Raw genomic sequence first — 15,698 nt, 5'->3', positions numbered from 1 at the left:
AGATTCCAATTTCCCCTTACTATTCTTCCATCCTGCAATGAATTACTGCTGAAGTAAGCCTACCGAAAATGACGATGTGTGTTCCGTGTTGATCTTTTCCCTCGACATTCCAACTGATAACTTATGCTTCTTCACTATCGACATGAGCTGAAATGTGTACTTCCGTACGGAATTATTTGCATTTCTTGCGAAGTTCGAACACATTAAGCAGCAAGTGTTCGACAGAATTTTCCACTGGGACAAATTAATTAGCGTAAGCCAAACTCCTTACTTTATTTATACTGACACGAACCCACCCTACAAACGCATGTTTTGCGTTATAGGAACTAATATCACGAACCATTCCTTCCTTATATATAATTTGCCTTACGTCGGACCGACAGATAGGTCTTGTTACGACGATGGGACAGGAAAGGGTTAGGAGTGGAAAGGAAGCGGCTGTGGCCTTAAGGTACAGCCCCAGCAGCATTTACCTGGTGTGAAAATGGAAAACCACGAAAAACCATCTTCAGGGCTGTCGACAGTGGGGTTCGAACCCACTACATTCCAAATGTAAGGTGACAGCTACGTGACCAAAACGCGCAGCCACTCGCTCGGTTTTCTTGCTTATAAATGTTAGGATAATATAAAACCGTGACATTACTGTCTTGTGAGAGGGATTTCAAGCAAAAATCAAAAGGCAGACAGGACAGGCATTCCATTTTACATATAACATTAAAATTAAAAACAAACCCCAAGGCGCAACAGCCTCGAAGGACCATGGCCTACAAAGTGACCACTGCTCAGCCCGAAGGCCTGCAGATTACGAGGTGTCGTGATCAGCACGGAGGATCCTCTCGGCCGTTATTCTTGGCTTTCTAGACCGGGGCCGCCATCTCACCGTCAGACAGTTCCTCAATTGTAATCACGTAGGCTGAGTGGACCTCGAATTAGCCCTCAGATGCACGTAAAAGTCCCTGACCTGGTCGGGAATCGAACCCGAGGCCTCCGGGTAAAAGGCAGGCATGCTACCCCTACACCGCGGGGCCGGGTTTACATGTAAAATACTGATGAATACTTCCAGAATGAACTGTTTTAGTTTCGTCTAAGTTCACCAGCGAGCCCCGCCCGATGGCACAGATGCTAGGAAAAAGTTTCGTTTAAATTCACATAAGCTTCCCTTAAACAGCAAATACTACAATTTTAAAAACAAGGTTTGTTTTTTTCCTTACCTGATCGCATATAATATCCCATTTCTTTTCGTCGTCGTACTGTTTAAGCAGCTTCGCCTTGTCGGGTGGTAGATCCATGGAAGCCTGAAACAAATTACAATTTCGTTAAGATGATATTCAAGGAGAATATGATATTCACAATTCGCTATCACACACTATTTGTTATGGGTGAAAACTTAAGAAAATTGTAGCACAATCAACTTAGTACATTAACAGTTTCTTCGAACGGCCAAACTACGGGGTTATCTGTTTGAGACTATCTGAAAAACAACACGGGAAACCACTTTTTGGATGGTCGAGGGTACATTTTAACATACTTCTCTTCTCGGTTGTGTCACTTAAAGGCAAAATGCAACCTAACAGTGCCTCAAACTGCACACATAGTACAATCGCGGCAGAGTTGCGAGTAAAAGAATCAGAACTGGTATCATAGATATGGATTGGGCCCAGTTTTACGACAAAGACGAACACAATCCTCCAGTTCCCGAGCCAGAGGAATTAAGCAGACGCGGTTACAATTCCCGGCTACGCTGACTATTCAATCAAGCAGGTGGATGTGGGAAGTAATAACCTGATCAAAGCTAGCTACATAAATTAACCCAGTAATGCAGACGCTGAACCATTTCATGAGTTCCTGTGAGTTAACTTACACGAAGTGGTTTTAATGTACAAATCTGCTGACCTCTGATCCTAAAGTTCAGCCAGAAACCATGACAGACACCCCATCACACAAGTTTTATTTCACTTCAATGTTTAGATCAAATTAAACAAACGCTTGTTTACATAAGTAAATAAAGGAAAAAATCTACAATTTGTCGCTGAAAGATTTGACGCAACGAACACTGGAAGAACATACGGCATGTATACAAAGTGAAGTTCTAGTAAGTTCTGACTTCGGAAGCAACTGGTTATACCGCTAGAAATTCGAGGCTCTTATAACTAAACGTGAGAAAAATATGCACTAAAACACTTGAGATATGCACGCAAATACGTTCTTAAAAGCCTTCCTGACGCAAACCTCAGCTGAGGAGCTAATGAGGATTAAATGAATGAGATGGAAACAATCTGCTGTGGCCGACGAATAGGTACTGCCCCAGCATTTTCCCGGAAGTGAAAATGGGAAACCACAGAAAACCATTCTTAGGACAGCCGACGGTGGGGTTCGAACCCCCGCGTCTCCCGAATGAAGTGCTTGGCTCCACAGCCTTAGCCCGCTAACATGCGCGGCCACTCCGCTCGGTAAAACAAACTTCCCGATACAATATTTTGTTTGGTACTTATTACCAACCTAGCATTGCGATGTTAGGGCCTATCCGTCATCAGGTTTCGGATAATTATGCATTTGCATATCGCCTACGCAATTTCATATTTGGAGGAGTTTTATCTTAACAGTGCAAATTTTGTGGTTTTCCTCCTGTTAGGGCATATTTTAAAAGTATTTTTCGTCTTGGGTGCAGACATCAGCTTCTGCAGGACACTACTGGAGAATTTGATATGTGCTGGTTATACTCAGACAGGCTGTTTGACAGGTCGACAGCGTATTTAAATTTAGCGACACCAGCACAACATCCGGCCATGGCTTTGTCTACCTGGAATGCAATTCGTTGGGTTACGATTATAGGAATTTACCTTACAGCAGGGCTGTCTTTCTCTTATTTCATAAATAGATTTTTTTTCAAGTTGCTTTACGTCGCACCGACACATACAGGTCTTACGGCGACGATGGGATAGGAAAGGGGCAGGAGTGGGAAGGAATTGGCCGAGGCCTTAAGGTACAGCCCCATCATCTGCCTGGTGTGAAAATGGGAAACCACAAAAACCATATTCAGGGCTGCCTATAGTGGGGTTCGAACCCACTATCTCCTGAATACTGGATACTGGCTACACTTAAGCGACTGCAACTATCGAGCTCTGTCATTTCGCAAATATATACCTTTCATGCACAATTAGTTCTTGTCCGTCTTACTTTGGTTGACTTGAAACAGGTTGTGGTTCATAGTACGTTAAATACCCACACTCTTGCTTTTTACTTTATAATGCCTAAAGAGGAGAAAGAAAAAAACACCAGCCCCTTGTGACCACTGTTTTAGTTAAACCTAGACCAACACGAAATAAATTTAATGAAGATCTGTGTAAAGCATTTGTCTCGGCAAACAACCCACTGGCTAAGTTAAACAATACGAACTTAAGTTCAGTTTCTGCAAGTGTGTTTGAAACAACCCAAATCATATCTACCAAATATGGCTGTGTTACTTAAGCTGAATCACTTAACAGTTGCTGCACTATTCAATGATGCACTTTCTTGTTTGTACCCATCAAGCATTCTTTATGATCATGTCCTCGTGACCTGCACAGATGCTGCACCTTACATGTGTAAAGCCATGGGAGGTCTGGGGATATTATATTCCAAGATGATACGCGTCACATGTGTAGCACATGGACTTCATCGAGTCGCTGAAGCAGTCCGGGCTTCCTTTCCTGAAGGAAACGCGTTGATTTCTACAGTGAGAAGTGTGTTCATGAAGGCCCCAAGTCGCAAGTAATTCTTTATGGATGCAGTTGATGATGTGTCGCTCCCGCTTTCACCAGTTCATTCATATAAGATGGGGAACGTGGTACAAATGTGCTATTTATTATGCCGATTATTATGAGGTAGTAAAAAAGGTAGTTGAAGACCTCCATTCTGAAGAAGCTGCTTCTACTAACGACGCTCTACTTGTTGTGCTTGTTGTTTAAAGGGGCCTAACATCTAGGTCATCAGCCTTTAAAAATCTCAAGAAATCTTGAGCAAAGATGGTGTTCGTGAGCAACTTCGATTTATTCGTTCCAATCTGCATTGCGTACCTTCAGCCATCAAGAAATTTCAAGAAAAAGGACAGCATCTTCACATTAGCATTGGAATAGTTTAAGTCGAATGATCCCTAATGAACCTAAACTAATCAAGATTTCTCGGAAAAATCGTAGAGCGTGGTGTAAAAAAAACTTAAAAGTATTTCTGGTGTTATCCAAGGCAAAGGCAAATTTGACAGTGCATCGATACCAGAAGTCTAGAAGTATCTGATTTCGTCAAGTTGGAGTATGCTCCAATTGTGGCATGTGATGGGGAGAGAATATTTTCGGAGTACAAAGTCATTTTAAGAGAAAATAGGCGCAAGTTTGTGTTTCAAAACCCATTACATCATGCGGTGATAGTCCGGCTCCGTGGCTAAATGGTTAGCGCGCTGGCCTTTGGTCACAGAAGTCCCGGGTTCGATTCCCGGCAGGGTAGGAATTTTAATCACCATTGGTTAATTTCGCTGGCACGGGGGCTGGGTGTATGTGTCGTCTTCATCATCATCATTTCATCCTCGTCACGACGCCCAGGTCGCCTACGGACGTCAAATCAAAAGACCTGCACCTGGCGAGCCGAACTTGTCCTCTGACACTCCCGGCACTAAAAGCCATACGCCATTTCATTTATTTCATGCAGTAATTAAGTGTAATCAAGACGTTTCAATTTGATTGACAAACTGAAGCATTTTGTAGTGCGGAATGTAGTTCTGTTTTATTATGGCGATGTTTGTAATATAAGAAATGAATGTTACACTTTAAACAGCTAATTGCTATCAGATATGTTTGTTTTTAATGCATTTTTCAAAAATTTTAGTGCATATTTTGAAACTATTAGTGCATATTTGCATACATATTTTGGCATTTTTAGAGCTTAACTATCGGATGCCTACTTCTTATATTAGTAAAAAAACTGGAACTGTAATAGTTCATAAATTAAATATGTACAAAGCCGACTCAGACCACCTTCATTAATCGAAGTAAATATGACAATCACTAGACTACATTTCCAAGATTTGGGCGAAAAATCTACTGTTTCATGCACTGGTGTTATTGTAGCACTGTGCAACAATGATCTTTTCAATATTGCTTGGGTTCACTGAATGCCTCTAACTGACAACACATACATAAATATGGAGAAACCCCACCTTAAATATTAACAATCTCCTCGGGTTATGATTAAAATCCGAAGAAATTATTAATTGCGAGATCGATCTGATATGGTATCAAGAAGCGACAAATATACTGGCATGTATGTATACATGAGCTGAAGATGAAATAGCTATTCAACAGCACTGTTTAAGTAGCCATTACTGAAGGGATATGTCTCAGCGAGCTATTTATGGCAGGGGGTGTGCACCGTCTGGCACTACCGGAAGTGAACTGCGTACAAGCGCAGTTTAAAGGATGTATCATGACCCATGTAGGGTGTAATAAAATGCACAGGCGTTAAATTTACAACTATACCGGGCCATTGCAATAGGCTGTATTACTCTTGTGCACAAACATGTGCATTTCACTTGAGAAGTTGGATCGGGCTATTCACATACGGTTAACCTCATCCATGAGATTTTAATATACATCACTTCCGCAAACACGATGAAGGGAGAGTTGAAAGGTTAGCCATTCCAACACAGCCTGCTTAGTAATGATCTGCTGTGGACACAATAGCAGAAGACTGTCCAGCAAAAATGTATCAGAGCGAAGAAGATTAAATTTCAGACCAAATATTAATGGTCAGTTAAATATAAATTGATTTCCGTATTCCAATGCAGCAGAGCGCAACCGGAAGTGAAAACAAGTTCAGACAAATCGCAGTAATACAGCAGATATTCTGTTTGAGTAACAGAATATTATGAAAAGATTACGGAACTTGGCTGCAAATATGTTTAGAGTATATACATTTCCTTTAGAATGGATGCAATTTTATTCTTTCGTAGGACTGTCAGCATCGGTTACGGTCAACAAAATCCAATTAATCTCTATTTGGACTTATATGAAGAGTAGTTTCAATTATGTACTTTCATCTTCTCTCAGGCACGTCCTGTCAACTACCGATGCAGTTTCTCCAGGATCACAACTGAACCTCTAAGACAACGGTCATGAAAAGTAGGAATATATGTCGACAGACACTACCAGATGCAGATGGTATGCACTCTAATATAGTCATATTTAACTGCTGTCACTCTACCCTATGCGTCAGCAGAGTGGTATCCCCACTTTATTCGCCGCAAAACGATTCCAGGCTCTGATATGAGGGTCTGGAACTGTGAATTAGGGTCACGAGGGGCAAATAAGGGACGATATCAATTCCATTTGTTGTATTTAATTATGGTGAATGATTAAAATGATGATAAATTACATGCCGAATTCAGTTTTATAAGTTTTTTTTGCTCCAGTGTATTTATTTAAAAAATAAAAGTATTCTTTTACTCGCCAAATAGGGGTAAAAAGGCGGCATGACTTAAATGACAGCGTTAAATATTCATACCAGAGGGAGGTACAAGTTGGCGAGTACAAAAATAAGATAGCAGGCTTTAAGTATAGTTTCTTAATATTTTTATATGTATTTACAATCTTCTTTGCGTCTCACCGACACAGATATTTGGCGACGATGGGATAGGAAAGTGCTAGGAATGGGAAGGAAGCGAACATGGCCTTAATAATTAAGCTACAGCCCCGGTATTTGCCTGCTATGAAACTAGGAAACCACGCAAAAACCTTCAGGGCTACCGAGAGTGGGGTTCGAACCCACTGTTCTCCGAATGCAAGCTGATAGCTACGTTATTCAAACCGCACAGCCACTTGCTCAGCTGGGTAGTATACTGATTGAACTTTTAATTTCACCAAAAGAATCGCAGTTTCACAAAAAATTGAGAATCCGACAGGGTAATATAGGCACTAATATTTAATAGTTGGGCCGGTAATTAACACAAATTAATGAAAAACATGTCAAACAACCTTCAAACATTACTTTTCATACACATCAACCGGTTGTGCAAAGGTATACAGCATACGCTGTACTGGTACGGGAAGTACACCATTAATATCAATTTTATCAGCTAGTAACACATCTGCTTCATTCATCTTAAAAATAATCTTATTTCCAGATATGTTTAAATACGCAACATCATACTCCTCACCAGAGGGCAAATTTACTGCACAACACATACATATTTATAAAAACAACTAATACTTGTACCCCATTTAGACGCGACAAACTCGTATCTCCGAACTTCACTTCATTTGGCACAAAAAGCCCTACCGCACATATTTCAGTAGGCCTCGATTCCTCATCTAACAGCTTAACGTCATCTAAACTACCACCACTTTCCTGTCTTCCTTCATCCTCTTAAGTTCCAGAATCAGACAATCTTTTTTTTTTTTCTTTTTTTTTTTTGTGTGCCGTCTTTCGTTTCCAGTTTTCCAATAGCCTACCATTGTCAGATTTATTGGACTTGTTTACCAAACCCCTATATTCTTGTTTAATAATCTGTCATCTGTAATCTGGGGCTGTACCTTAAGGCCACGGCCGCTTCCAACTCCTAGGCCTTTCCTATCCCATCGTCGCCATAAGACCTGTCTCTGTCGGTGCGACGTAAAGCCACTAGCAAAAAAAAATAAAAATATCACCTTTCTGTGCATCACACATACCATAAATCGAATTAGTATGAAAACATGGCAGCCAACAATACAGATAAGAAATAACTACATTAGTTAGGGAGGAACATTTGAAAATACTAGTTCTGAAAACTGCCATGTACCTAACTTTTTTGCAAATTTACTCAATCTCTTAACACTGTTTGCAAGGGAGGTTTCTTTACATATTGAAAAGTGATGTGAATAATACGGCACTTTTAAAAAATCAAACTTCCTCGTAATAAGCTTGTCTTTTATTTACTCTTCCTGACTATGCCAGAAGAAGACAACTGAAAAGAAGCGAGTACTCCCCTCATCCAACCCCCCTCGCGACCAAACTTCAAGTTGTACTTTGTTCTCTATCGTTCTGCCGTGTAAATAAACAGCAGATTAAGAATGGGTAGTCTTCAGAGTCTGGTGTAAGCAGCAAAATATTTGGAGTGGCATGTACGTTCCACAAGCCATCAAGCCATTCCTTCACACAGGGCTGCTGTGCTTCCTTATTTCCCCAAACCATATCTTAGTAAGTGGAGCGAGCTGCAAACTTCAAAAGGCTCAAGAACACAGACTATGCTTCTATGCCTGAAGGTAGGAGAAAATACACTCTTACACAGGGTTGACTACCTTGAAAGTATGACGTGAAACGTCTGTACATGCGCGTAGTGTAATCGCCTGTACTTCGTTGTGCGTTCTAATGTCAACAATGCACACTTTCTCGGAGTTGCAACATACTAATGAACATTCAATACGGCACAGTCAACCTCTGGTACTGCTGTTTCATAACAAGGCGTGAAAAGTATCCGAGCGATATTTACGGAAGGGTGGGTGGGCGATGTTTACACTAGAACCACTAAATGTAGATGGGTACTCTGACCGTGGCTTCACCCCAAACTCTTAAGGTAGTGAATCCAACCTGGTCACCTCAACCTGACAAAACTAAAGTGCTCAAGCAGTACTTTACTTTCAGGGGGAAAGTCAGTGCGACTGGTTGGCTGAACGGTCAGCGTACTGGCCTACGGTTCAGGGGGCCTCGGGTTCGATTCCCGGCCGGGTCGGGAATTTTAACCCTCCAGTACTCGCGCGGGGTAATAAATTACCACAACCTTTGGAAAACGGCCGCCGATTCTTTTCTGTCACGTACTGTACACTGGGCTGTTGTGTACCTTTCAAGGGCACTGTGTGGCGCCTCCTGAGTTGTCTGTCATAAATCTTAGTGCGTCAGTACGTTTCCGTCAGTGACACATAGTCGACTGGGGTAACATATTGCCCCATGCGAGCACTGGCGGAAGTAAATTGGCAGACTCGTGTTTTGTTAATTTTCATTCTTGTGTGTGAGTTTATTGTGAGATCGACTAGTTACTTTAGTGTGGACGGTAAATATGAGTCGTGATATAGCTGGGGACATTAGCAAGGACCTGGAACGAATTCGTCAACTTCTCTCTGAATTATCTGACGAAGAAGTAGTGGATTCAGAAGATGACAGTGAAGAGGACAACATAAAAATATCAGAGCGTGATTCACTCTCAGAACATGTTAGTGACTTACCTGAAGAGGACTGTGTCAATACATCAGGGAGTGAAGATGACGCTTCAAACAGGCCCTGCCAAAACTACATTTACGGACTGATTGTGTGACTAAATGGAGCACCGTAGTGACTCCTAAAAACATTCGTACTCGTGCTCACAACAAAGTTTCATCGTACTTGCCTGGCTCTAGGCTGAAATCACGTGGCGTTACAGATCCAGTGACATTGTTTAATTTTTTATTGATGAAAGCTCAAATGCAATGGAACTGGTGAAAACTAGGATAGCTGTTAGAAAGGCAAAAACAAGTTTGCCTCGCAGTATCAGAGTGAAAGCCTCAAAAAATGAATTCAAATGGTAAGGAAGAAATTTCCCAGACCTCTCTGTCTCCACTCTTGAAGAGAAAAACACCAGGATCATACGGACGATGTGCTTTATATCCTAGAATTCGGGACATAAAAAGCTGAAACTCTTATCATCCTAAACCATCTCCAGTTTCCCGGGTGTGGTGTATGAGCCTCCTCCATCTCATCCTGTCCTTGTACCATTCTTCCTCCACCAACTTGTCCCAATCATGACCTCTCAGCAGTACATCGCTCTTAACTAATTCTATCCATTTCTTTCGTGGCCTTCCCACGGGTCGTCTTCCTTCTACCTTTCTGTCAAATTCCTTCCTTGCAGTTCTGTTTACTGGCATCCTCTTCATGTGGCCAAACCACTTCAGTCTTGATATCTGAATCTTATTGAGGAGAGAATCATCTATTCCTACTTCTCTAATTTTCTCATTCCTAATCTTGTCTTTCCTGGTTTTCTGGATCATAGTGCGTAGGAATTTCATTTCAGCTGCCTGAAGTTTGGAATTATCTCTATTGGTCAGTGTTGTGGTTTCGAGACTGTATGTAAGAATTGGTGCATAATAGGACTTGTACAATGTCATTTTTGTTTTCATGGGTATTTGCTCATCCCACAGCAGGTGTCTTACCTGGTGGTAAAATTGTGCTGCCTTATTGATTCGATTGTTCACCTCATGTTTTGCTAGGTTGTCATTTGATATAACGCTACCCAAGTATTTGAAAACTGGAACGCTGTCCAGTTGAGCTTCATTTAACATGACTATTGGTTCTGCTCCTTCCCCATGCACTTTCATCACCACCGTCTTGGTCTTGCTGATGTTTAAACCATATTTCTTAAACTCCTCATTCCAGCTTTGTATTCTCTCTCCCAATTCCTCTTCTGAGTCGCTCCAGATCGCAACATCATCTGCAAATGTGAAGGATTTGATATCTCCATGTTCTTTCATTTTAATAGATTTCATTACTACATCCATTACAATAATAAATAGAAGTGGTGACAATGAGCTGCCCTGGTGCACTCCTCTCTTTGTTTCAAACCAGTCCGACAAACCACATCCTACTTGAATACAGCTTCTGTTCCCACTATACAACATTTTCACTTTGTCTATGAGGCTGTCTCGCACTTGAAGTTCTTTCATGCATTGCCAAATTCTTTCCCTTGGTACACTGTCGTATGCTTTCTCAATGTCCAAAAATATTAGAAATAAAGGCTTGTTCTTCTCCCAGTATTTTTCCATTAGCATCCTAATTGCAAATATAAGGTCTGTAGTTGACCTTCCTGGTCTGAAACCATACTGCTCTTCTTCTAAAATTGGTTCAACAATATCTCTGATTCTGGTCTCTATTATTTTTTCCAATATTTTCAGGACATGAGACAGTAGTGTGATACCACGGTAATTAGTACATTTTCGTCGGCTTCCTTTCTTGAACAGAGGTACAATGATGCCCATCTTCCAGTCCTCAGGAATAGTATTTTCCTCCCATATCTTATTGAGCAGTCTATAGAGCCATTGGATTCCTGGAACTCCCGCTGCTTTCAGCATATCTGCACTTAGTTCATCTATGCCCACTGCCTTTCCTTTCTTCATGCTCTTGAGCGCATTTTCAACCTCAAGCCATGTAATTGGTGGTTCAGTTGTGGTTCCTCGACTTGGCTCTCCTCTATCCGTTGTTATGTTTTCTGTACCTCCATTCAGCAGCTTTTCGAAATAGATCTTGAGTTCTTGTTTAATTTCTCCCTCTTCTTGTGCCAGAGTTCCATCACGTTCTATTGCTTTTATGGTCTCTTGATCCCTTCGCTTGTTTTTCACTACTCTGTATAGCAATTTCATATTTCCTCTACTGTCGTCTTCCAGTTTGTCTGCAAACTCATTCCATTTCTTCTCTTTTTCTTCCCTTACAATGTTCTTTACAGCAAGTTCCTTGTTCCTGTATACTCCTTGAAGTCTTTGTATTTCTTGTTCATTTCGTTCTTGTCCCTGTTTCTGTTTTTCCTCGTCCAGTGCCTTCTTTATTTGGTTTCTTTCTTTCACCGCTGTTTTCACTCTATCATTCCACCATGGTGTCTCCTTTTTTCTTTTGATAGAACTTGTAACTCCACATAGGTTTTTGGCTTCTCCCACAAAGGTGTCACTGAAGGCCTTCCATTCTTCATTAACGCTGGTTACTTCACACTTCGGCAAACTCTGTTGAATCCTTAGTTTGTATTCTTCCTTTATTTGGACTTCTTGCAACTTCCAAGTTTTAACCCTTGGTTTTTTCGTAATAAGTTTCTGCGTTTCATTTGCCTTATGTTTGAAGTCTACTACTAACAATCTGTGGTCACTGTCCATGCTTTCACTAGGGATGACCTTTACATCTGTGATGTATCTGCCACCATCTTTATTTGTGATTACGTAGTCAATCAATGTTCTATACTGGCCATCCCAACTGTACCTTGTTATTCTGTGACTGTCTCTCTTTTTTTTTTTTTTGAAGAATGTATTTTTGATTATAAGATCATATCTTCTGCACAGATCTAATAGTTGTTCTCCTTCTGGGTTCCTTTGTCCAAATCCATGTGGACCAATGATGTTCTCGTACCCAAGTCTGTCTACCCCAACTTGCGCATTTAGATCTCCAATAATAATAATAACATTTTCCTCATTAACTGTATCTTCCAGGTCTTGCCGAAATTTCTCTTTGTCTTCCTCACTGCAGCCTGTCTGTGGGGCATACACTTGTATGATGGTGTACTTAGTGTTCTCCAGTTTCATGAACATTTTAATGATTCTATCACTTTTGCAGATAACTTCAGCTGTAGCATCAGTCCTTTCGTTAATTAAGAATCCAACACCATTTTTCGCTACCTTCTCCTGTCCACTCCAGTATAATTTATAACCTCCACGAAGTGTCTTACTTCCAATCCCTTTCCATTTGGTCTCACTTAATCCCAACATTGATATTTTTCTTCTACCCATCATGTCTAGGAGTTCTTCTAACTTTCCAGTTAATGATAGATTGTTCATAGTTCCAATTCGGTATTTGGGTCTCTGTTTTATTTGGGGTTTCCTTTCAGAACATTGTATATCATCAGCCTTACGGTCATCATACTTTACAATTGTCTGAGAGGACGTGTCAGTCTGGTCTATAATATTCTTTCCGAGGCTCTTTTTCTTATTGAAAGCAACTGTACTCAATACTCTCCTGCTGACTTGCTAGGCCTAACGCATAAGATGATTTTCTTTCAGGGTTTACTCCCTTAGCCTTTGAGGATGCCTTCCTCGTCCTACAAGGCAGTAGGTTCCATCTGTACACCCCAGAAGGATGGGCTGCCTCTCCGCCGAAGTACATCTTCTCCGCCGTAGATGCCGTTGAGGTCTTCACCCTTAACCCATATTTATGACCCCTGGAGAGAGGGTGTCCCAGTATTTTAAACCCCCCAGGAATTGGGCTACCTATTGGTCCGCGGGTTGTATTGGTTATTTCAACCAGCCCTACATACTGTAGGGGCCCCCTATCCGCCACCTGGGGACGCGCTCTGTAGGGGTCAGGTTCCCCTGGTTACTTATTGGAAGTAAGGTGCCAAGACCATTTCAGTACCGTGTGTGAAGAATGCCCCAACAAGAAAACTGATAGTGACTAAAAGAGACTAAACGTCAGTGTTCAAATAGTAATGAAGTGTGATTTTCATATTTCATTTTCATATTTCTAGTTCTACATGAACTCGAGTGTTATTATGAACGAAATTGTCTGCTTTGAAGTTATGCCAGATATCTATTTTCTGCATGATGTATATATTAATGGCAAAATAGGAGTTATATTAATTGTGTTTTATTAATTTATAGGACCCTTAGTCAGGCAAGTCATGAAGAGAGCATAATTTCATTTCTAAGTTACAGTAAATATACAAGAAAGAATGGGGTAATATTTTACCCCACGCGAGCACTGGCGTGAGAAAACTCCGCGCAAGTACTGGAGGGTTAACCTTAATTGGTTAATTCCAATGGCACGGGGACTAGGTGTATGTGTTGTCTTCATCATTTCATCCTCATCACAACGCGCAGGTCGCCTACGGGAGTCAAACAGAAAGACCTGCACCTGGTGAGCCGAACCCGTCCTGGGATATCCCGGCACTAAAAGCCATACGACATTTCACATTTCAGGGGAAAGTCAGATCATGTCTATACCCTTTTTTTAATATATGAAGGAATCCGATTTCAGTTTCGACTCACAAGGGGAGATCGCCATGTGGAGACACGTCGGAAATATATGCACGAATAAGACTAGAAAAGTTTAAAATAGATTTTAATAAATTTTGAACAAAATAAGGCCCACTGGCAAAAACGCTCGAACACGGCTAAAATATTTTTAATGAAGGACAAATCCTCAAAATTTGAACAGTTTTCTAAAAAACCACTTGGCGACCTCACCATGTCAGAACTGTTAGGTTCTTCAGTCTCCCGAAACAAATTTTGAATAAATAAATATTTTTTTTCTTTGCTAGTTGTTTTACGTCGCACCGACACAGATAGGTCTTACGGCGACGATGGGACAGGAAGGGGCTAGGAGTGGGAAGGAAGCGGCCGTGGCCTTAAGGTACAGCCCCAGCATTTGTCTGGTGTGAAAATGGGAAACCACGGAAAACCATTTTCAGGGCTGCCGACAGTAGGGTTCGAACCTACTATGTCCCGAATACTGGATACTGGCCGCACTTAAGCGACTGCAGCTATCGACCTCGGTAAAATTTCAAATTAAATTAAAATGTTTCTTTTTCAGGTCTAATTATGTTACACTGTTACTGAAGAAGGTAACAGTTATAAATCATACGCATCACACGTTTGCTACAATAAAATGTAAAATTTGTACGTCGGTACGTTCTGAACAACTTTTATGGTATCTGGACATTACATATTGAAAATTAAATCTAACCAAACGTACAGGAAGGAAGGGTCAAAGTAAGATGCACTAATCACGACATCGCAAACTGCACCGAAGTTTAACACGCTACACCAGGTGAACATAACCATATATTGGACAGCTAAGGGAATCGCGTGTACCGTCAAAAGACGACATACGACGATCACAAGCTATGTGAACTACGAATAATGCTCCTACTTCAGCCGGGTGTAATTACACACTTCCTGGCAGAAATAATCAGAAGACAATTTAATTCCCTAATTAAGAGCACGTTCGAAGGAATGACCACATTATCCGAGATTTCGTGGCTAGTTAATATACGGAGGTCCCTCCTATAAGTCTATTTTTTTCCCTTCTTACTTAAAGTTTCCCACCCAAGTTCCTCTAACATTTCTGATACACTACTCTTCTCCTGAAATCCCCAGTTACAAATCTTGCTGCTTTCCTCTGCACACTATCCATTTCTTTTATTAGATATTCTTGGTAAGGATCCCAAACACTGCATATTCCAATAATGGACGAACCATACTTAAGTAACTTTTCTCTTTTAATTCTTTGTTGCATCCTTTAATGTTTATCTTAGTCATCCATAGTTGAGCGATTTAGTTCGCTTCATAATAGGACTAATAAAGCATCCAGATCCAGAGATGTCCGTAGGACTGACCACAAGTGTAACATTAGAAGGAATTTTAGCAGAAACGACTGGGGTAAATTTTCATTCATTGGGAAGGGCGTGACGGAGTGGAACAGGTTACCAGGTGTAGTGTTTGATCCTTTTCCAAAATCTGTACAGATATTTAAGAAGAGAATAAACAGCAAGAGAGAAAATAAATGAAATGTTAGAGGGTATTCGACCAGTGTAGGTTAATTTCGTGTGGCTATTTCTAGACGAGTGCAGCCCTTGTAAGGCAGACCCTCCGATGAGGGTGGGCGGCATCTGCCATGTGTAGGTAACTGTGTGTTATTGTGGTGGAGGATAGTGTTATGTGTGGAGTGTGAGTTGCAGGGATGTTGGGGACAGAACAAACACCCAGCCCCCGAGCTATTGGAATTAACCAATGAAGGTTAAAATCCCCGACCCGGCCGGGAATCGAACCCGGGACCCTCTGAACCGAAGGTCAGTACGCTGACCATTCAGCCAACGAGTCGGACACCAGTGTAGGTAATTGTAAATTTAAAAAAAATGTGTGTGAATAAATGAATTCCATCCCCTGGTCTATAGAGTTTAGACAGCCGAAGTAGGG

General features: G+C 41.2%; 1 protein-coding gene across 1 annotated transcript in view; it reads right to left on the bottom strand.

Moving 5' to 3' along the window:
- The window catches only part of Frl (formin-like protein), a 477,209-nt gene that overhangs the window by 320,061 nt on the left and 141,450 nt on the right, over positions 1 to 15,698 (bottom strand). The window contains exon 2 of the mRNA XM_067142136.2: positions 1,212 to 1,295. Within this exon, the coding sequence (XP_066998237.1) occupies positions 1,212 to 1,295 (84 nt within the window). The remainder of the gene's footprint in view (positions 1 to 1,211; positions 1,296 to 15,698) is intronic.

This window comes from Anabrus simplex, chromosome 2 (assembly GCF_040414725.1).
Source record: "Anabrus simplex isolate iqAnaSimp1 chromosome 2, ASM4041472v1, whole genome shotgun sequence".
Lineage (NCBI taxonomy): Eukaryota > Metazoa > Arthropoda > Insecta > Orthoptera > Tettigoniidae > Anabrus > Anabrus simplex.
Note: the sequence above shows the minus strand (reverse complement) of the source record. Positions and strands in the feature narration are given on the sequence as shown.